The sequence below is a fragment of the Scyliorhinus canicula genome, chromosome 8 (assembly GCF_902713615.1).
Source record: "Scyliorhinus canicula chromosome 8, sScyCan1.1, whole genome shotgun sequence".
Classification (NCBI taxonomy): domain Eukaryota; kingdom Metazoa; phylum Chordata; class Chondrichthyes; order Carcharhiniformes; family Scyliorhinidae; genus Scyliorhinus; species Scyliorhinus canicula.
In genome coordinates this window covers 110,918,330-110,942,239 of record NC_052153.1, presented here as the reverse complement: position 1 = coordinate 110,942,239, position 23,910 = coordinate 110,918,330, and the positions used below count along the sequence as shown (strand labels likewise).

The following is a 23,910-nucleotide window of genomic DNA, read 5'->3' as shown; positions in this document are numbered from 1 at the left end:
AGAATCAACTGGTTCAGACAAGGCTTTAAGTTAGTTTATGTTAGCATCATTTAGACCCACAGTCATCATGTGTTAGTTAGTTAGAAGTAGTTAATAAAATTGAGTTGAACCTTCATCAGTGTTGGAAGTGTCTGTTCATCTCTCAAGTCTACACTAGCCAACACTTCACCCTGCACATCTTTTGGGTTGTGGGAGCGAGACCCGTGCAAACACAGGCAAAATGTGCAAACTCCACACGGACAGTGACCCAGAGCTGGGATCGAACATGGGACCTCAGTGCTGTGAGGCAGCAGTGCTAACCACTGTGCCACTGTGCTGCCCTTGAAATTGTTTAATCGGTCCAACATTGGTAACTATTCAGCTGGCTGGGCCTTAAACTTTGGACATCCCTTCCTGAACCTCTGTTTCACTTTCCTCCTTAAAACTTACTTATTTAACAACGGATTTGCCCTATTAAGTGATTGCATATCAAATTTTGTTTGATAACAAGGCCTTTGGACTGCTTAATTACCACAATAAAATTGTTGTACCATTGGGAGGCACGTAACCAAAATCCACACCATCCCATTGTAACTCTAGCCATTTGTGGTGAAATCGTTCATCAGAAAGCAAAGGGGGTGATTGTCTGCAGGTGATTCATTGACTTAGCGATGTGAGATAGCTGCTTCATTATATCTAGCCCTGTGTATTAACATTACGTGAAGAGCTTGCATGACTTTCACACATGACAGTGAAAAATAGGAAAACATCAATTATTCGGCGGACACGGAATGAAAAATCCCCCCACTCCTGAAATGGTGCTTGGTCCTTTCCCAGGACTTTGATTGATTCTATAAATAGTAGGACGCCGACTGCTGGGCTGGAGCAGTGTAAGGGATTGTGAGCAGGGGTGTGGTCTTAGTGTAAATCATGGAGCAGACTGAAATGCAGAAACCTCCGAATTTGGCGGATTTAATTCGGGGTTTGCACCAAATTTTTGCGAATGACAAGATTGATGTGGATGAGGTGCAGAATCTGCTGGAATCACACAAGAGTGACCCTCGTGAATGGCTAAAGTACGCCAAGTTTGACCAGTACAGGTGAGAGACAGGGGCGAGCTGTGTTTGTAGCACGGCAACCGAATGGAAGGATCAGATTTGAACAGTCAGCGCCCTTTGTATGAAGCCAGGGTATGGGGCAGGCCTGCAGGCTGGACACTGACCATACTGCAGACCCTGCTCTTTTGTGTGAATCAACGGGCATTCCGCGCTGCTTGCCCGCACAACGGTGAAGGAATGCTGTACTTTTAGCAAACTGACCCCAATGCCGCACAATTTGTTTTGCAACTGGCGCCCAGCTTTTTGCTTTTATCCGTTTGCGTTTCAAGATCCACTCGCTCCATTTCACTTAATTCGCAAAGGTGTGATCGCGGGATTTTGCGCTTTGTAACGGGATTTGCTGTCCCTGGGCACGATTTTTATTATCCGATCTGATTAAGCTTGATGTTTTATTTTATCCTAAAGTATTCCTGGAACATACTCGTCTCCAATAGCGAACGTCTTGCTCTCTGGCTCCTGCACTTTGTGCTGGAACTGGGCGAGATTATTACAAAACAAGAATTTCGAAATCGCACTACTTTCCCTTCGGCCTGCCTACTCATACCGTCTGGCGGTGTTTATCAAAGAGTGAAGTTAAACCGAGGATACCGGCTGATTTTTAAAAATAAAGTTGTATTACATAAGTCCAAGGGTGGGTCACAGACCTGAAACGTTGTGCGTATCTCTCTTCCCCCTATTCTTCCAGACCTGCCGAATGCTTCCAGCATTGTTCTGTCTTAGTTGAAAGTGGAATTAAAAAATGGGGCTTACTTTTGACCACAGTCCTGTCTGTAATCTTACTCACTTGGCTTTACTGATTTTTGCATTTTGTAAAAATGAAATGTGCTTTTGTAAGGTTTTTTTTATCTGATAATGTCATAATAAAGATTGCAAACTACTTGATATTGCTCCATTGATAACTGTTAGGAGGGAGCAGGCAGCGGCATTTAAGTTCAGTGTATGGAAAACGTTTGGGTGGCACAGTGGTTAGCATTACTGATTCTCAATGCCGGAACCCCGGTTCTGAACGTTGGTGACCATCTATGTGGACTATTCACATTCTCCCCATGTCTGCATGGGTTTCCTCCAAGGTGCTCCTGCTCCCTCCCACAGTCCAAAGATGTGCAGGTTAGGTGGCTTGGCTGTGCTAAATTGCCCCTTAGTGTCCAGGGAGGTGCAGGTTAGGTTTAGATTTGTTGTCACATTTACTGACCTACAGTGAAAAGTATAAGTTTTGTGTATAGTTCAGGCTTGTATGGTTAGAGGATAGGGTGGGGTGAATGGGGAGTGCTCATTCAAAGGGTCAGTGCACAGTCCTAGGGCTAAATCAGGGGTGGGCAAACTTTTCCGTGCAAGGGCCACATTCAGAAATTCACAATTTTAAAGGGCCGCATAGTATATTAAGTAAAATAATTACTTCACCCGGTTATGATTCTGGGCACCTCATATAGAACATAGAACAGTACAGCACAGTTGTGCCGAGCAATGATCACCCTACTCAAGTCAACGTATCCACCCTATACCAGAAAGTAACCCCCCCCCCCCCCCCCCCCCATTGACCTTTTATATATTTTTTATGACTTGATCTTGGTGGGCCGCATAAAGACCTTTGGCGGGCCGTAGTTTGCCCACCCCTGGGCTAAATGGTGACCTCCTGCAGGAATTCTGTAGGGATTCTATGAAAAATGCTAGAGTTAATTGCAACTTTAGCTAAAGATTTCTTTCTCAATTGGTTTACTTTTGTTTTTCCTCACACGCTTCCTGATTCATTTGGATTGTAAACTCTGGAATTAAATTACGACATCAGAATGAAAAATGCTAGACCTACACAGCATAACCTTTTGTAAAAGAGGAAAAATAATGCTTCAGATGCAGATACTGTTAAAAAAGTTGTTGATACATAATGTGGTTTTCAGGAATTTTGTGCAGCGAATTAAAAGTGATAGACCATAGATGCTGGAAATCTTAAATCAACAGTTAAAAATACTCTTGAGAGAAGGGTAGTAGAGTTGAATATACTCTGCAGGAAAGGGCGGCACAATGGTTAGGTTTGCTGCCTGTGGCGCTGAGGACCCGGGTTCGAATCCCGGCCCTGGGTCACTGTCCGTGTGGAGTTTCAACATTCTCCCCGTGTCTGCGTGGGTTTCACCCCCACAACCCAAAGATGTGCAGGTTAGGTGGATTGGTCATGCTAAATTGCCCCTTAATTGGGGAAAAGAATAATAATTAGGTACTCTAAATGTATAAAAAATAGAAAGAATATACTCTGCAGTCTAGGACTAGGTAGCATCTGTGGAGGGAAACACTTGTTGATGGTCTGTCCATGTGTATATATGAATGAATGTAAGTGATTTTTTAAAAAGATTTGTCAGGAATGCTTTGCAAATGGTATCTAGTTTTTAAAAGGGAACATTTAAGACCATAAGACATGGGAGTGGAAGTAAGGCCATTCGGCCCATCGAGTCCACTCCGCCATTCAATCATGGCTGATGGGCATTTCAATTCCACCTACCAGCATTCTCCCCGTAGCCCTTAATTCCTCGCGACATCAAGAATTTATCTATCTCTGCCTTGAAGCCATTTAGCGTCCCGGCCTCCACTGCACTCCGCGGCAATGAATTCCACAGGCCCACCACTCTCTGGCTGAAGAAATGTCTCCGCATTTCTGTTCTGAATTTACCCCCTCTAACTCTAAGGCTTCCTCGCCTAACGGAAACAGTTTCTTTGCGTCCACCCTTTCTAAGCCATGTATTATCTTGTAAGTTTCTATTAGATCTCCCCTTAACCTTCTAAACTCCAATGAATACAATCCCAGGATCCTCAGCCGTTCATCATATGTTAGACCCGCCATTCCAGGGATCATCCGTGTGAATCTCCGCTGGACACGCTCCAGTGCCAGTATGTCCTTCCTGAGATGTGGGGCCCAAAACTGGACACAGTACTCCAAATGGGGCCTAACCAGAGCCTTATAAAGGCTCAGTAGCACATCGCTGCTTTTATATTCCAACCCTCTTGAGATAAATGACAACATTGCATTCGCTTTCTTAATCACAGATTCAACCTGCATGTTTACCTTTAGGGAATCCTCGACTAGCACTCCCAGATCCCTTTGTACTTTGGCATTATGAATTTTCTTACCGTTTAGAAAGTAGTCTATGCTTGGATTCTTTTTTCCAAAGTGCAAGACCTCACATTTTCTCACGTTGAATTGCATCAGCCATTTCCTGCACCACTCTCCCAAACTGTCTAGATCCTTCTGCAGCCTCCCCACTTCCTCAGCACTACCTGCCTGACCACCTAACTTCGTATCATCGGCAAACTTCGCTAGAATGCCCCCAGTCCCTTCATCCAGATCATTAATATATATGGTGAACAGCTGCGGCCCCAACACTGAACCCTGTGGGACACCGCCGGTCACCGGCTGCCATTCCGAAAAAGAACCTTTTATCCCAACTCTCTGCCTTCTGTCAGACAGCCAATCCTCAACCCATGCCAGTAGCTCACCTCGAACACCATGGGCCCTCACCTTACTCAGCAGCCTCCTGTGTGGCACCTTATCAAAGGCCTTTTGGAAATCCAGATAGACCACATCCACTGGGTTTCTCTGGTCTAACCTACTTGTCACCTCCTCAAAGAATTCTAACAGGTTCGTCAGGCACGACCTCCCCTTACTAAATCCATGTTGACTTGTTCTAATCCGACCCTGCTCTTCCAAGAATTTAGAAATCTCATCCTTAACGATTGATTCTAGAATTTTACCAACAACCGAGGTTAGGCTAATTGGCCTATAATTTTCCATCTTTTGTCTTGATCCTTTCTTGAACAAGGGGGTTACAACAGCGATCTTCCAATCGTCCGGGACTTTCCCTGACTCCAGTGATTTTTGAAAGATCTCAACCAACGCTTCCGCTATTTCTTCAGCCACCTCCCTCAGAACTCTAGGGTGTAGCCCATCTGGGCCAGGAGATTTGTCAATTTTAAGACCTTTTAGCTTTTTTAGCACCATCTCTTTTGTAATGGCAACCATACTCAACTCAGCCCCCTGACCCTCTATAATTTTTGGGATATTACTCATGTCTTCCACTGTGAAGACAAACGCAAAGTACTTATTAAGTTCTCCAGCCATTTCCTCGTCTCCCATCACTAGCCTTCCGGAATCAGTTTGAATTGGCCCAATGTCTACTTTGGCCTGTTGTTTGTTTCTTATGTATTGAAAGAAACATTTACTATAATTTCTTATATTACTGGCTAGCCTGCCTTCATATTTGATCCTCTCCTTCCTTATTTGTCTCTTTGTTAACCTCTGTTTGTTTTTGTAGCCTTCCCAATCTTCTGATTTCCCAGTGCTTTTGGCCACTTTATAGGATCTCTCTTTTTCTTTGATACATTTCCTGACCTCCTTTGTCCGCCATGGCTGTCTAATCCCTCCCCGGATAATCTTTCTTTTCTTGGGGATGAACCTCTGTACAGTGTCCTCAATTATGCATACAAACTCCTGCCATTTTTGCTCTGCTGTCTTCCCCACTAGGGTCTGCTTCCAGTCGATTTTCGCCAGTTCCTCTCTCATGCCCTCGTAATTACCTTTATTTAACTGTAACACCATTACGTCCAATTTTGCCTTCTCTCTTTCAAACTGCAGACTGAACTCAACCATATTATGATCGCTGCTTCCTAAGTGTTCCTTTACTTTAAGATCTTTTATAAAGTCTGGTTCATTACATAGCACTAGGTCCAGAATAGCCTGTTCCCTTGTGGGCTCCATGACAAGCTGTTCCAAAAAGCCATCTTGTAAGCATTCCATGAATTCCTTTTCTTTGGATCCACTGGCTACGTTATTTACCCAATCCACCTGCATATTGAAGTCCCCCATGATCACCGTGACCTTGCCTTTCTGACATGCCTTTTCTGTTTCCCGGTACATGTTGCGCCCCTGGTCCTGACCACTGTTAGGAGGTCTGTACATAACTCCCATTATGGTTTTTTTGCCTTTGTGGTTCCTCAATTCTAATAATTTGCAAGAATATTGGGAAAGAGTAGGGGATAAATTTGAAGATATTAACTGAGAACCAATACAGTTCAGATTGATATTTTGGCTATCAATTTTTAATCTTTTTTTCTCCTTTACTCACTGACCTAATTTCTGTACTTCACAGCTGGTACATTTGCAGTTGTAATTTTAAAACATTTGAAATCTTGTTTCCTATACTTTATTTAGATTACATTTATAAAAGCACGGTAGCGCACATGGCCAGCACTGTGGCTTCACAGCACCAGGGTCCCATGTTCGATTCCCCGCTGGGTCACTATGTGCGGAGTCAGCACGTTCTCCCTGTGTCTGCGTGGGTTTCCTCCGGGTGCTCCGGTTTCCTCCCACAGTCCAAAGACATACAGGTTAGGTGGATTGGCCATGCTAAATTGCCCTTAGTGACCAAAAAGGATAGGAGGAGTTATTGGGTTATGGGGATAGGGTGGAAGTGAGGGCTTAAGTGGGTCGGTGCAGACTCGATGGGCCGAATGGCCTTCTGCACTGTATGTTCTATGTATGCATGTAAAGGCTTGAATGGAATTTACTGCTAATTGAAGTACTATAAATCAACTTTAAATTTTTATTGGCTGAGACTTTCTTGTTTCTTAATTTGAAGGATTTGTGGAGTGGCAGATTTCATTCTCATGTGCTGTGGTATTGCTTTGCACGGACACTAAGGTTGGGTTGGGCCTTGCTTACAGAATTGCGCAGCAGTTTTTTTCCATTTTTTGCAAGGCATATCTGATTTTTATAGTTGGAGTAATATGTGGTCTCTGCTTGCATAGCTACAAACTTAGCTCATTTTGAGACTGTCCAGTTGAGATTCAGACCCAATGCCATGCCAACTCTCATTTGATTTTCTGCTGCTCAGAAGATTTTGGTTGCAGAATGTTGGTTGCTTCCATCCTCATCTTCATGGCATTTATAAAATTGTACACATTCCAAAATTGTATGCATTATTGCATATAGCTTTTATGTTTTTTTTCAACTGATCTTGTGAATGGATTTTTAAAAATTGGCCAAAGGGAGAAAGTAACTCATCACAGCATTTATCATGGTTGTTTGTTGGGGATGAGACTGTGTCCCAAGGCTTGGTATTGAGGTAATTGAAATTAAGTACTCTTAAAATATAGATGATCACACCTCACATTTACCTATAGCTACCAGAACTAGCCTGTAATTCCAGACTGAGATTGGTATATCTCAGGCCTGCCTCCTGATGGAGACTTGCAGTTAAACATAAGGACTGATAGAGCCTGAAAAGAGCCTAAGTCTTCAGCAGTGGGTTAGTCACTGGCTTCAGGCTGCCTTTTTTAACAAAAAAACATCCAGATGCCCAACCTATGTCCAGATCTATGGGAAAACTGAAAAAGTCTTTGGGACCCCTTTGCCTTATCAGAAGATTGACCATTGGACATAGGAGCAGAATTAGGCCATTTGGCCCATCGAGTCTGCTCCGCCATTCAATCATGGCTGATATTTTTCTCATCCCCATTCTCCTGCCTTCTCCCCATAACCCCTGAGCCTCTTATTAATCAAGAACCTATTTATCTCTGTCTTAAAGCCACTCCGTGATTTGATCTCCGCAGTCTTCTGTGGCAAAGCGTTCCACAGATTCACTACCCTCTGGCTGAAGAAATTCCTCATCTCCCTTCAGTCTGAGGCTGTGCCCTCGGGTTTTAGTTTTTCCTACCAGTGGAAACATCCTCTCCATGTCCACTTTATATATGCCTCACGGTACCCTGTAAGTTTCAATAAGATTTCCCCCCCCGCCCCCCCACTCATCCTTCTAAACTCCGAGTACAGACCCAGAGTCCTCCACCACTCCTCATATGACAAGCTCTTCATTCCAGGGATGATTCTTGTGAACTTCCTCTGGACCCTTTCCCAGGCCAGCACATCCTCCTTTCGATTTGGGGCCAAAACTGCTCACAATACTCCAAATGGGGTCTAACCAGTACCTTCTACAGGCTGAGAAATACATTGCTGCTCTAGTATCTTAGCCCTTGCGACATGAATGCTAACATTCCATTTGCCTTCCTAACTGCCGACTGAACCTGCATGTTAACCTGAAGAGAATCTTGAACAAGGACTCCCAAGTCCCTTTGTGCTTCTGATTTCCAAAGCATTTCCCCATGTAGAAAATAGTTTATGCCTCCATTCCTCCTTCCAAAGTTCATAACCTCATACTTTTCCACATTGTATCCATCTGCCACTTCTTTGCCCACTCTCCTAGTCTGTCCAAGTCCTTTTGCAGACCCCCCTGCTCCTCAATAATACCTGTCCATCTACAGATCTTCGTATCATCTGCAAACTTAGCAACAGTGCGCTCAGTTCCTTCTTTAATGTATATTGTGAAAAGTTGTGGTCCCAACACCGACCCATGAGGCAGACCACTAGTCACTGGTGGCCATCTTGAAAAATACGCCTTGATCAGCACTCTGCCTTCTGCCAGTCAGCCAATCCTCTATCCATGCCAGGATCTTACCCTTAACACATGGGCTCTTAACTTATTTAACAGTCCCTCAATGGCACCTTGTCAAAGGCCTTCTGGAAATTTTAAATAGATCACATCCACTGGTTCGCCTGTCTAACTTCTTGTTCCCTCACATGGCCTCCCCATGATGAAGCCTGCTGACTCAGTTCTGTTTTACTATGATGTGGAGATGCTGGTGTTGGACTGGGGTGGACTCAGTAAGCAATCTTCCAATACCAGGTTAAAGTCGAACAGGATTATTTGAAATCACTAGCTTTCATGCTCCTTCATCAGGTGATTTTATCATGCACTTCCAAGTGCTCCGCAATCTCATTTTTAATAATGGACTCTAAAATCTTACCAATGACTGAAGTCAGGCTAACCGGCCTATATGGACTGGTTTAGCCCAGTGGGCGAGACAGCTGGTCTGTGATGCAGAACAAGGCCAGCAGCGCGGGTTCAATTCCTATACCAGCCGAGAATTCGGAATTTTCACTCTGTGTACCTGGACAGGAACCAGTGGCGACTAGGGGCTTTTCACAGTAACTTCATTGCAGTGTTAATGCAAGCCTACTTATAACGATAAAGATAATTTTATTTAATTTCCTGTCTCCTGCCTCCCTCCCATCTTAAACAGGTCATTCCATTAGCCATTTTCTAGTCCTCTGGGACCTTCCCTGCCTCCACAATCTCCTCCGCTATGTCTTTTAGAACCCAGGGATATAGTCCATCCGGCCAGGTGATGTATCCACCTTCAGACCTTTCAGTTTCCCCAAAATCTTCTCCTTGGTGATGGCCACTATACTCTCCTCTGCCCCCTGATTCTCATTGAGAAGTAGTTGACCTGAGGGAAGGACTGGCACAAGCTCTGCTGCCAGCATTTTTCCACCCTTGTGTTGAGGGCCCTTAGTCTACACATCCTTTCTTCCTTCTGTCAAATTTCCACTCAACACCAGAGACCCCGGTTCAATTCTAAACTCTGGTGACTGGAGTTTGCACATTCACCTTGTGTCGCTTGCATTTCCTCTGGGTGCTCTGGTTTCCTCTAGCGATAAGGCCCAGCCTACGCAAAAATGACTTACTACAGATAGATCATAGAATTTATAGTGCAGAAGGAGGCCATTCGGCCCATCGAGTCTGCACCGACTCTTGGAAAGAGCACCCTACCCAAGGCCCACACTCCACCCTATCCCCATAACCCAGCTACTCCACACAACACCAAGGACAATTTTGGACACTAAGGGCAATTTAACATGGCCAATCTACCTAACCTGCACCTCTTTGGACTGTGGGAGGAAACCGGAGCATCCGGAGGAAACCCATGCACACGCGGGGGGATGCGCAGACTCCGTACAGACAGTGACCCAAGCCGGAATCGAACCTATGACCCTGGAGCTGTGAAGCAATTGTGCTATCCACAATGCTACCATGCTGCCCGTCACAATGCTACTGTGCTGCCTGTTTGTTTGGAGATTTGGCCAACTTCAAATGACAATACTCAGGGACCTGGTGACCTGACTTAGTTAAGGAAAGTTTGCAATGTGCAAAAATAGGAGTTTGCAATGCATAAATCAAAAAATCAAATTAAACAGCAACTTTATAACTGTCAGAATCTGCACCTGCAACCACAATGTCTGAGTACTGTGAAATCGTTGTCTGAAGGTGGACCTGCGGTTAGAAAAGGATGTCAACTCAGACCAGGACACGAGGGTCTGACCTATTCTATGGAATACTCATTACAGAAAATGTAGAAATCAAAGATCTGAGACTGTTTCCTTTGCGATGACCCATGGGACCCACCTCGCACACTACACACCCTGAGTGAAGGCTCAGTGAACAAAAGAGACCTCCAAGAAAAATTTGGCCAATTCAAAGGGGTAATATTTACTTGTGCCTAAAGCTGTGAGTCTCAAGAGAAATTGTGATCATTTGTATGGCATAAGATTTGAATACATTATTTGATACAAATTTAGTGAATAAAATCGTGTTAAATCATAAGTATACTTATGTAGAGTGTTTGATACATATCTGTTTGAACTCTTATAACAGTACTGAGGCTCAACATCTCCCACATTCCAAAGATGTGTGGGGTTAGGTGGATTGGCGGTGCTAAATTGTCCCTTAGTGTGGGGTTGCAGGAATAGGGTGGGAGATTGGGCTTGGGTAGGGTAGTCTTTTGAAGGGTTGGTGCAGGCTTGATGGGATGAATGGCATCCTTTTGCACTTTGGGATTCTATGATCTCTAAACTGACTTTAATCATAGTCAACTACAGCATACACCACAATTATTCCCATAGTGAGTTTATACATCAAAATCTGGAATAACATGTTTTTTAGGTCATCTTCCACGTCAAATAATCTCTCGCTTCCATTCAAAAGAATTCCATTTCCAATTTATTTTTCATTCTAATTCTCCAAAATGTAAACATCATCAAAGTATACACAGGTTATACTAGTATGAAAATCATTACAATGAGAATAACCTTTTATAAAAAAAATTTAGAGTACCCAATTCATTTTTCCAATTAAGGGGCAATTTAGAGTGGCCAATCCACCTAGCCTGCACATTTTTGGGTTTTGGGGGTGAAACCGACGTGAACACTGGGAGAATGTACAAACTCCACACGGACAGTGACTCAAAGCCGGGATCGAACCTGGGACCTCAGTGCCGTGAGGCTGTAGTGCTACCCCACTGCGCCACCGTGCTGCCCTACAATGAGAATAACTTGAGAAATAATTCTTATCCAAGAGTGAATCCGTACATTTGTATCCCAGTTCAAAGTACCTTCCCACCAACTTATTTCTTTAATAGTCTTTATCTTTTGCTCAGTTTCTTTGACTTGTTCGATAACTAACTCTAATGAATGTTTGGTGGGCTCGCTCCAACTATTCTTTAATCCAATGTAGACCCCTTGGGTAACAATTGAATATTGGTTTCATATTTCTCAAAATACTGTCCCCAATTCCCCTTAATTGTTTCGGTGGCGTTAGCGGTAACCGTTTCTCTTATTAATGTCAACCAGCTCAATTTTGCCGATTCTGGCTGGTATTTGGGATTGAATGATGTCCGGGGGCCATATTGGAATCTTTTTAATGAGGTGGTTAGACAATATTCTCCCTTTTGTAAGCCACTCTTGTAATATCAAACATAAGTGTTGTGATATTCAAAGTGCAATTTAAGTCTCAATTCATTTTAAATCCACATAAGGCGTGTTCATTAAGATAATAGGGTAAGAACAGACAGTTGTTTTGTCTGCTTGTTTGGCCAAGTTTGTACCCACTATCCTTCCTTCCTTTTCCACTACTTAAGGCAAACATTATTATGGCATTTCCAAAGCTCTTTAATAATTCCTATTTTGTTCACTTCCGAAACACTTAATCCTATTTCACTTCTCCGAATTATTGGTATTCCCAATATCATTCCTAAGGCTTTACTTGTGGTTCCTCCGCAACCTTTCCCAAACCACACTTTGCTCAGTTGCCAAAGCTGGCAGCATGAAATATTGGGATGCAACTTTCTATTAGTGACGGCTATTAGTTGTTCATTTGTGATCCAGGCCGGGTCCTTTCCTTGTTTAACCTACTCGAGATTTTCTCTCAATTGTTCCAGTATCTAATTGCTGTAGAGAGCTACATGTAATTCTATTCTGTTGTTTTTCATCATCCTCTAATTTTCCCTCTAAGACCTTGTCCATCTGTCCTCAGCATGATTTCCAATAACTGTCCTTCAGCATTCCTTTTGCATTCATTATTGAATTCCTGCAAGACTAGTTTTACTGTTCGAGTCACCTGCCACTAATGCTGTCATCTTGTCACCCAGCCGGTAAGACACTGGATTCCCCACATAGCGACTTTCCATTGCTACCATACTGGAAGTCGTTATTATTCTTTGCACACTCAGTTGGCATTGATCCACCTCGCAGTTGTGTTCTGTCTCACACTCCCTATCTGTCCAACCGTACATCCCAGTGTCACCAACTTTCCTATGGTCAAGTTCAGTTGTCCCTGGTCATAGTTTCCTCCATCTTTTGCAGTATGTCATAGTCTCCCTTCTTGGTGGAAGGTATCCCTTTGTTGAATTGGTTGGTATTGATAATTGCTATCGGATTATATGGGCGGGCTTCTCCCATCGCCGGGCCGGAGAATCCCCGCAACTGGGCCACGTCGCCTCGATGCCGGCACGGGATTCTCTGCAGAGCGGAGAATTGGCACCATTGGCGCCGGTGTGTTTGGCGCGGCGCCAGTCAGGGGCTGCTCTACCCGGCCAGCCCGCCGATGGACCATGCGGCCGCAGTTAAAACACGGAGTCCACACCTGCTTGCAGCTGGCGGGAACACTGTGCAAGGGTTGGGTGGCAGCCTGTTAAGGTAGGGAGAGGGGCTCTGACCCCGGGGGGGGGGGGGTCTCCGATGCGGCCTGGCCCGTGATCGGGGCCCACCGATCGGTGGGCCGGCCTTTCTGTCCCCCCGCCTCTTTTCCTATGTATTTCTTGCTAACATTAGTACAAAGAGTAGCACCATATTCCATGTTGTTATTTTGCTGTACTGTTGTCTGAATCATTGTTTTTAGAACCCAATTCGATCTTTCCACTATCCAGCTGGATTGTGGGTGATGGGCTATATGGAACTTCTGATATCCTAATAGTGCCATTACGTTCTGCGTTATTTGAGCTGTACAGTGAGTACCCTGGTCAGATTCAGTAATATGGGGCATTTCCCAATTGCTAAACATCTGTTGTGCCAAGATCTTGGCTGTATTTATTCTGGTGGGAAAGGCTTCAACCCATTTGCTGAATGTGTTCATTATCACTAAAATGTACTTCTACCCCCTTTGCAGGGTGGCAAAGGTCCCACATAATCTATCTGTAAATTGTCCATGGTCCTTCCATGTGTCCGGCATGCCTTACTTCCCCCTTTCTTTGCATAATGATCTGGATTGTTTTGTGCACACGCACTATACAATTTTCTGTATAATGTTTCACATCTTTGGTGTAATTAGTCAAAGAACCAAGAATAGTATATCACCGGAACATGCCCTTCGGCCATCCAAGCCTGAGCCAACCATTCTGCCCATTTAATCTAAAATCTTCTACACTTCTGGGGTCCGTATCCCTCTATTCCCGTCCTATTCATGTATTTGTCAAGATGTCTCTTAAGCATCACTATCGTCCTTGCTTCCACCACCTCCTCTGGCAGTGAGTTCCAGGCACCCACTACCTTTTGTGTATATTTTAAAAAACTTGCCTTGTACATCTCCTTTAAACCTTGTCCCTCTCACCTTAAAACCTATGCCTCTTGTAATTGACCCCGCTGCCTGGGAAAAAGTCTCTGACTATCCACTCCGTCTATGACCCTCATAATTTTGTAGACCTCTATCAGGTCGTCCCTCCACCTTCTTCGTACCGGTGAGAACAAACCAAGTTTATTCAACCTCTCCTCGTAGCTAATGCCCTCCATACCAGGCAACATCCTGGTAAATCTCGTCTGCACCCTCTCTAAAGCCTCCACATCCTTCTGGCAGTGTGGCGACCAGAATTGAACACTGTATTCCAAGTGTGGCCTAACTAAGGTTCTGTACAGCTGCAACATGACTTGCCAATCCTTATACTCAATGCTCCGGCCAATGAAGGCAAGCATGCCGCATGCCTTCTTGACTACCTTCTCCACCTGTGTTGCCCCTTTCAGTGACCTGTGGACCTGTACACCAAGATCTCTCTGTCTTTCAATACTCTTAAGGGTTCTACCATTCACTGTATATTCCCTACCTGCATTAGACCTTCCAAAATGCATTACCTCACATTTGTCCAGATTACACTCCATCTGCCATTTCTCTGCCCAAGTCTCCAAACAATCTAAATCCTGCTGTACCCTCTGACAGTCCTCATCGCTATCCGCCATTCCACCAACCTTTGTGTCGTCCGCAAACTTAATAATCAGACCAGTTACATTTTCCTCCAAATCATTTATATATACTACGAACAACAAAGGTCCCAGCACTGAACGCTGCGGAACACCACTAGTCACAGCCCTCCAATCAGAAAAGCACCCTTCCATTGCTACTTTCTGCCTTCTACTATGACCTGCTGGCTGTTGGCTGTAGTAAACCCCCAACATTGTGACTGCACCCTTCTTATTCCTGATCTCTACCCATATAGCCTCGCTGCCCTCCCGGAGGTGTCCTCCCATAGTACAGCTGTGATATTCTCCCTAACCAGTAGCGCAACTCCTCCACCTCTTTTATATGACCCTCTATCCTGCCTGAAATGTCTAAATCCTGCAACGGTTAGCTGCCAATCCTGTCCTTCCCTCAACCAGGTCTCTGTAACGACAACAACATCATAGTTCCAAGGCCTATGTTCACCTGCCTTACCTGTTGCACTTCTTGCATTAAAACATATGCACTTCAGGTCACCAGTCCCGCTGTTTTCAGCAACATCTCCCTGTCTGCTCTTCCTCAGAGCCATAGTGGCCCTATTTCCTAGTTCTCCCTCAATCTTTTCACCTTCTGACCTATTGCTCTGGTACTCACCCCCCTGCCATACTAGTTTAAACCCTAGCAAGCTACTAGCTAGTCACATTAGCAAACCTCGCGGCCAGGATATTTATGCCTCTCCAGTTTAGATGCAACCCGTCCTTCTTATACAGGTCACACCTGCCCCAGATAGCTCCCAGTGGTCCAGATAACTGAAACCCTTCCTCCTACACCAGCTGCTCTATCTTCCTATTTCTAGCTTCACTGGCACGTGGCACAGGGAGTAAACCATAGATTACAAACTTTCTGCCTCGCTCCCTGAACTCCTGCTGCAGGACCTCATGCCCCTTCCTGCCTATGTCGTTAGTACCAATATGTACAATGACCTCTGCATGTTTGCCCTCCCCCGCTACCTGTTCTGAGGCATCCTGGACCTTGGCACCAGGGAGGCAACATGCCATCCTGGAGTCTCTTTCTCATCCACAGAAGCGCCTATCTGTGCCCCTGACTATAAGAGTCCACTGTGACTATTTCTTGTCTTTGCTTTGACCCTCCCTGCTGAACATCAGAGCCAGCTGTGGTGTTACTGCTCTGGCTGTTGCTGTTTTCCCCCTGATAGACTATTCCCCCAACAGTATCCAAAGCGGTATACCTGTTTGTGAAGGGAATAACCACAGGAGGATTCCTGCACTGACTGCCTGCCCCTTCTGGTGGTCACCCATCTCTCTGCCTGCACCTCGGATGTGACCACATCTATATAACTGCTATCTATGACGCTTTCAGCCACCTGAATGCTCCTAAGTGCATCCAACTGGGCCTCCAACCGAACCATGCGGTTTGTGAGGAGCCCCAGTTGGCTGCACTTTCTGCAGATGTAGCCATGCGGGACACTGGAAGCCTCCCGGATCTGTCACATCTCACAGTCAGAGCACCCCTCTAATTGAAATTGCGTTAACTAATTAATAAATTCAATTAAAAAATTAATTAATTAAAAAAGTTACTGTTAACTATATGTTTCCTTGCACTAGATTTCTACTATAAATGTAAATGCTAAATACAGAACTCTCCGGTCTCTGGCTTAGATACCCCACTAAATTATGATTAAGTAAGTAATTAATTATGTTTAACAATGTTTAATTTAAAAATTTAATGTAGATACCAGCCAATCAGGTCACCGCTCTCCTGTGATGTCACTTTTCAGTCCCCCCCCCCAAAGTCGGATCACTCAGAATAGCAGAATATCTATCACTTACCTGTTCCCAAGCTGCTCCCCGACTCTCTCACTCCTGCTCCAGAAAATGAAGGCCGCTGGAACCTGGGGGTAAGATTTTATGTCACCTACCTCCCCAGGGTGCTCCCTGGTTTTCTCCCTGCTTCCTGGAATGCACTCTGGATCTCTCCCTGCAGATTACCCCAGTTATAAAGCCAAACAAAGAAAACAGAACCAAAAGGGCAACAGCACCTCCTTCCACTCCGCCCCAAATTACCACACTACCCCAAATTACCAAGTTCCAATACCCACCCTGGCTGTGCCTCACTCTGGATGTGTCTCCTTCATGTACACAGCTTACTGAGTGTGTGCTTGATGCATGTCTTTTTTATATAGAACTCAGCTAAACCAAGGTGACTCTCACTACTTAAGCTTCAAACAGAAGAATACAATGTACACCCTTGTGCCACTAAGCAGGCTTCAAGTGACTGACAGATAACTGCCCCTCAGCAATTAGGGTGGGGGCAACTTCAGCCAATCAGACACTTAAGCTCGACACTGAACTTTTCCTCCACAAACATGACCACTCTTGTGTCAATTCCTTAATGTTCATGCCCATTATGACATTGGTAAATTACTTGATTTCTATCTTGCGTCGGTACAACGTATCTTCCTCATTTTAGTACTAGGCCATTAATTTGTCTGGCATATCACCTTCTTTAATTGAGGTAATCGCTTTATCTTACCTTTTTGTACTGCTTCAAGATCCTCTATCTTGATTTGGTTAGTGGCTACTGCGCAATTTGCTCTGTTTTTGAGTAGGGGACTGCCATGGGATTCCATCATGGGCACCCTGTTTTACCAACTCCTGTCTTGCATTTCTGGCGGAGAAGACCTGTCGTGAGCTATTACCTAAATGACAGCATACTCTTGGCCTTAGGCTTGTGATGAGATGTATTTAAGGTGTGGACAGCATACTCTTGGCCTTAGGCTTGTGATGAGATGTATTTAAGGTGTGGACAGCATACTCTTGGCCTTAGGCTTGTGATGAGATGTATTTAAGGTGTGGACAGCATACTCTTGGCCTTAGGCTTGTGATGAGATGTATTTAAGGTGTGGGGCAGAGGGTGAAGGTTTACCGTCTGAAGATACAAAGCCTGGTTTCCCATAGGGGTAAGAAATCTGTTGGGCTAATGCACATGTACATACTATCTGAGATTAGCCAATTATTTTTTCCAATTAAGGGGCAATTTTAGCGTGGCCAATCCACCTACTCTGCACATTTGTGGGTTGTGGGGGCGAAACCCACGCAGACACGGGGAGAATGTGCAAACTCCACACGGACAGTGACCCAGAGCCGGGATCGAACCTGGGACCTCAGCGCCGTGAGGCGGTTGTGCTAACCACTAGGCCACCGTGCTGCCCTACATACTATCTGAATAGATGTCTGCTGGTATTGAAAAATCTTGATGGAAACTTACAAAGTAACCCACAGCTGCTAACCCTGCTGCCTGTGTGCTTGTAGCGCTGGGCAGTTTAACTGCTAATTCGTGTATGATATTGCCTTTTGAATCTTTAACATAGATGCCACATACTATTTTACAGACACCATCCTTCACCATGGAGGAGCCATTACAAAAAAATAAAATTCATGGATTTGGGTGTCCTTTGGACATGTACCTTTTGTCTTTCTCCGTTTTATTTTCCTTTGTTTTGGTGGGTGGCTTTTGACTTGCCAATTCCTCCTTTTTTTTACTTTGGCACAAAGGGCCCCTTGGGATCCTTTGTCACAATTTGGCACTCGTGTGACTCCCCACTATAATTCAAATTGTCTGCTAAGAGGTTGTGTTTTGGCTCTCTTTATAGCTATGTCCCATCCCTGGAACATCCGAATCATGTGATTTTGGCTCGCGTATCATCTTTTATTCTTCCATCCAATAACAATTGGGGCAGGGTGTGTTCTGTTAGAATGGTAAATGGATTTAATCCAAATATGTATGCAAAGTGCTGCACAGCCCCAAATACGGCTAGTAAATGTCTTTCACAGACTGTAAAGCCTTGTTCCACAGGAGTTAGTAACCTAGATGCATAGACAATAGGTTCCAATCTCCCATGCCGTTCCTGCAGTAAGACTGCTGAAATGATGCTTTCAGTGGGTGCTACTTCTAGCACAAAAGGGTAGTTCGGGGTTAGAGACCTGTCGGGCCTTGGTTAGAGCTTGCTTTAGCTCAAATATGGGGGCATTTTTCTTTAATAGGTCTGAAATAGGAGCAGCTTTCATAGCAAATCTATCAATGTAGTTTTGACAGTAGCCTACGAGGCCTAAAAATGATCTGAGTGATTTCAAATTAGTTGGCAATGGCAATTTGGTAATTGTTTTTATTCTACCTTTTTCTCATTTTCCATATGTAACGGTTCTTCCCAGGTAGGTGACCTGTGATTTTGTGAGTTAGGGTTCACTTTTAATCCCACTTTGTTTAAAAAGTTCAATAATTCACTGAGCAATTGCAAATGTTCCTCCCTAGTTTCTGTTTAAAGAAGTAAATCATCTACATAGTATACAAGGCAATCTGGTTAGGTCTTGTGCAAACCTTTGGTGAAATATTGAGGGCTAATTGTGGAACCCTTGAGGTAGGCATGTCCAAGAGTATGGTTGGTCCTGGAATGTAACGGCAAATTTGTACTGACACTGCCTGTTCAGTGGGATAGACCAGAATCCACTACTAATATCCAAGACTGTAAAATAACTTGCCCGAGGGTTCTGTTTCATATTATTTCAGGGTTAGATGCCACCGTTGGCACGGTTAAGGCACCTTATTAAGCTCTCTAAAATCTATACTTGAATGCTGAGAGACAGGCAGGCACCCAGATGGCACCAGCAATGATAGGTTGCCAGCCTGTCCAGAGGCCGACCACTCGGGGGGGGGGGGGGGGGGGGGGGGGGCGCCCTCCGGGGGGCCCTCCGATCACCTGGGAGATCCCCCCCCCCCCATGTGCCCATACACCTGGTCTCCATTTGGGAGGACCAGTACAAATCGGCGATCGGCTGGGATATCCTCGGTGAGGCCGATAGACGATGAGGGGTGCCTGTGCGCATCATTATGGCTAAGTGTACCCTTGTAGTGTATTGTAGTCTTTCATGTTGTGTTTCTTTAAATTTAATAAATATTCTTCGTGAATTGATTATAAGAATACTGGACTGTCTCCTCACTGGCTTGCATCTTTTGCTTCACATTATTGACATTATACCAAACTGAACATGTACATCAGCAGGGTTCTTAACAAGCTCAACGAGTCCTAGCCCGCTCTTGTGAAATTCAGTTATGTTATGATCATTGCCACTTTGATCCCTGACTGAGAGGTCATTAATCTTGTTCCATGCCACATTACAAGATCTAGAATAGCCTGATCTTTTATTCTAAAACGTGCTGTTCTAAACAACTGTCCTGAAAATGACCTGTAAATTCATCTTCCAGGTTACTGATTCGTCCAATCTATTTGTAGATTAAAATCATTCCACGATTGATTGCAGTACCTTTTTTATAGGTGGCACGATGGTACAGTGCTTAGCACTGCTGCCTTACAGCGCCAAGGACCCGGGTTCGATTCCGGCTTCGGGTGACTGTTTGCATTTTTTTCCCCCGTGTCTAGGCGGGTTTCCTCCGGGTGCTCCGGTTTCCTCCCACAGTCCAAAGATGTGCAGGTTAGGTGGATTGGCCATGCTAAATTGCCCCTTTAGTGTCCAAAGGGTGGGTGGGAATACAGGGCTAGAGCGGGGATTGGGCCGAGGTAGGGTACTTCTTCTTTAAAGCACAGACTCTAAGGGCCAAATGGCCTCCTTTGGCACTGTAGGGATTCTATGATTTCTTCCTGTATACCCTATCCTACAGTGTTACTGCTAGACCTATAAACTACTCCCATATTTAACTCTGCCAGGATTCTAGAGTCCTCCCTCCTCATCGATCCACTGTATCCTTGTATTTCTCACTCGCTTGTCCTATTGGGTGTAATCTAAAGATTACTCCCTTAATGGTCCTGCTTGCTCGTTTGTTTCCCTCCTTGCTCCCTAAATTTTGATTGCAGGACCTCTGTCATGGGTACCAATATGGGCTATGATTGCTAGCTGTTCACCGCCCCAAGCTTTTTCCATTTACCTCTGCCAGCCCCCCCCCCCCCCCCCCCCCCAACTTCAGAATACTCTGCCACCACTTGGCCCCCCTTGTTGCTAAGGAGGAAAAATACTATTCTGTATTCACGTCTGTAGCCAAAACAATTGTCTGTTCCCCAACTATCTCTTTCCCTTATCTCTTTTTTCTGATATTCCTTGTGCAACTGAGCCAGCCTTTCAGTTGGTCTTGGCTGAACTCCCTAGATGCACTCGGGACGTCTACACTGCCTTCCGTGTCCTTTGAGTGCTTGGCTGCAATCACCCATTCCTTCTCTTCCTGCATATTCTTAACCTGTAGTGTGGCCACGCCCAGAATATGCCATGCACCAAGCTCTCAGCCTTGTGGATGTGACACCAACTGCTGCTCAGACTCTGAAACTCTCGTGAGCAGTGGCTGCTGACGATGCTTCCTGCTTTTTCTGGTTATCTAGGATAGGGCACTGGACGTCTCACATGGAGCAAGATGTGCACTCCATGGTTCTGAACTGCCCTGTCATTTCTCTATGGGGCTACTAAACATGCTACTTAGCGTCGCCAGCTACTCATCGACAAGCCGCTTTTCATCTGCTCATGTCATTTTATATAGGGAGAATAATTGAAATGAGTAAAACTCTTGATAATTTATGGCTTAATTAAATTAAAGCTTATCAGCATAGTCAGGCACCTGCTTTGTTTCCCTGATCTGTTTATTGTGGTGTTACTGCTCAATCTTATCATATGTTTGGTTTGACTTCTGGTCAGTGCTCTCCTCGGCTGCTGTTGGTGTCTCCAGTTGTACTCATGTTATTTCCCTGCTTTCTGGTACAACCTTCCATGTTCTTCTCAAACCAAAAATGTTGAAAATACCTCAGCAGGTCACGCTGCATATGCAGGGAGAAGGAGCTGATGTTTTAGATCCAACATCTGCACCGTTATGCTTTAGCTATATTCTTGCCCCTCCCTGGATAATATTTTTCCTGAAACCTTTGTTGGCTTGATTAGAGTGTTTGTTATAACCTCTAGTTTTAGACTTGTAACAAGTGGAAACCTATTTTCTCATCTACCCCATCAGGTAACTTTCTTCAGCCTTCTCTCTGGAGAGCCCAGTCCTGTTCAAATATTCCTGAACCTTCATTCTGGTGAATCCTTGTGAATGTTTTCTTGAACCTTCTCTAGTGCATCTTATGAAAATTAGAATGGCACTTTGGCTGTTCTAACCATTGTTTTACTGAAGTTTTACAAGGCTTTTCAATTCTATATCTAATAGAAATGTTTGTTTTATTACCATATTAACATATCTTTCATGGTTAGTATATCATGTGGATCCCTTTGCTTATTTACCTCTGTTATAGATATCTTTACAATACTGTAGGCAGAATTTGGCATTTAGCAAGTGAGGAAGCTGATTGCTGGCACAGGTCCTTAAAGCATCATTATAGAAAATGATGTTGGCCTCTTGACTTTAAGAAACCCAAATTCACCAAGGTCAGGAACTCAGTCCCACCTGCATGTCAAACCTGTTTCACAGCTTCAGTTCTACGTTTTATGTTCCACAGGCCCTTTGTAAGGTGTGGAGCACCATAGTCAGCAAGTGTCCAAGAGAAAGGGACAGGCAGAGGTCCCAGATAATGGACAAAGACAGGACAGAAATGTGTCCCAGATGGAGGGGATGAGGGAAATAGAGTTAAAGAACAAGCTGCAGGGAGAAGATCAGTAAAGAGGGCTCGAGTGAAGTCCTGGTAATTGAAGAGGACTGTTGGGCAAAGGCACCCATTGGAGCAGTGTGTTCTGTTCAGTACAGCCAAAGGTCTGAAGTTGTGCCTGGAATTTGGTAGACGGGTGTATCCTTGGGAATCCAGGGGAATGAAATCTCAGAAGACGAGATTGAAAGACAGGTGCACCATTGAAGCTATTAATGTTGGAACAACTTGGAATTCTCTCAGATGTGATCTTCAAATGTGAGTTTGGAGATAGAGTTTTGTGGAGATTGATTGTCTCCTTAGTGTGTCTAATATCTGGGTGGATTGTTGAGTAGTCCATGGAATCTGTCATTTATTGTGCAGTGTGGTGTTTCTGATCAACGTGCCTATTGATTCTCATATACCACATTAACCATGTTAAGAGTATAAGATGGATGGTGAAAATTGTCTTTCTGACCCTTGTATGTTTTATGTAAAGTCTTATTTTTGTTTCATACCTGTGGAATCTTGAGGCTTTATTCTATTCTTTTATCAAGTGTTTTGAATCTCAAGCATTTTTCAATTCTTTCACAGGATGTATGTGTCGCTGGCTAGGATAGCATTTATTCCCCAATTGATCTTTAGATGGCAATGAGCTGCCTTCTTGAACCACTGCAGTCTGTGGTGTAGGTACACCATAATGCTGTCAAGAAGGGAGTTCCAGGTTTTTGACCCAGTGACCGTGAAGGAACAACCGAATAGTGTGTGACTTGGAGGGGAACTTGTAGGTGGTGATGTTCCCATGCAACTGCTGCTCTTGTCCTTCTAGGTGGTAGAGGTCGTGGATTTCAAGGGTTCAGTCAAGGAACACTTGGCAAGTTGCTGCAGTCCGTCTTGTTGATGGTACAGACTGATGGCACTGTGCATGGTAGAGGGAGTTGGCAGGATGAGGGGGGAATGAGAAAATATCAGCCATGATTGAATGGTGGAGCAGACTCGATGGGCCAAGTGGCCTAATTCTGCTTATGGTCTTATGGAGTGCATGTTGAAGGTGGTAGATGGGGTGTGATCAAATTGGCTGCTTTATACTGAATAGTGTCAAGCCTGTGTTGTTGGGAGTTGTACTCATCAGATAAACGGAGAATATTCCATCATGCTCCTCCTGATTTGTGCCTTGTAAATGGTGGACAGGCTTTGGCGAATCAGGAGGTGAGTACAGAGTTCTTAACCTAGACCTATTCTAGTTACAGTATTTATATGGCTGGTCCAGTTCAGTTTCTGGTCCATTGTAACCCCCAGGATTTTATTGGGTAATCAGTGATGGTAATGCCTTTGAATGCCAAGGATATTCTTACTTGTTGAGATGGTTTATTGGTTGGTACCTGTGTGGCATAAAAGTTGCATGCCACTTAGCAACTCAAGCCTGAATATTTTTGAGGTCTTGCTGTAAATGGGCACAGAGGAAATCACAAATGTGCAAATTTCAGCATCAATCATTAGCAAACATCCCCACTTCTGTCCTTGTAATGCAGAGAAAGTAGTTTATGAAATGGCTCAAGGTGGTTGAGCCTAGGTCTATTTTAAACAACTTTTGTTGATCCCTAACCAGATCTCACCACAACTTGGGGGTCTAGCCAAGGATCATGAAAACCTGTATTTCAAGTAAATCCAAATTATGTTCATGCATATTGGTTGAAAAATTGTGATTAAGCGCCTCTTCTTCAATGTAACAGTTGAATGCCAACATTAACTTTGCAAATTGAAGTAATAAATCTTTGTATCTTGTGCTTCTGGTTTATCAACAATTTTCTAACTTGGATATTTT

At 44.3% G+C, this 23,910-nt stretch overlaps 1 protein-coding gene across 1 annotated transcript in view; it reads left to right on the top strand.

Annotated features, from left to right (window-relative positions):
• The first annotated feature begins 839 nt into the window (after positions 1–839).
• Positions 840–23,910, top strand: part of LOC119970442 (cysteine dioxygenase type 1-like) — a 32,324-nt gene continuing 9,253 nt past the window's right edge. The window contains exon 1 of the mRNA XM_038805060.1: positions 840–1,079. Coding sequence (XP_038660988.1) covers positions 910–1,079 — 170 coding nt within the window. The 5' untranslated portion in view covers positions 840–909. The remainder of the gene's footprint in view (positions 1,080–23,910) is intronic.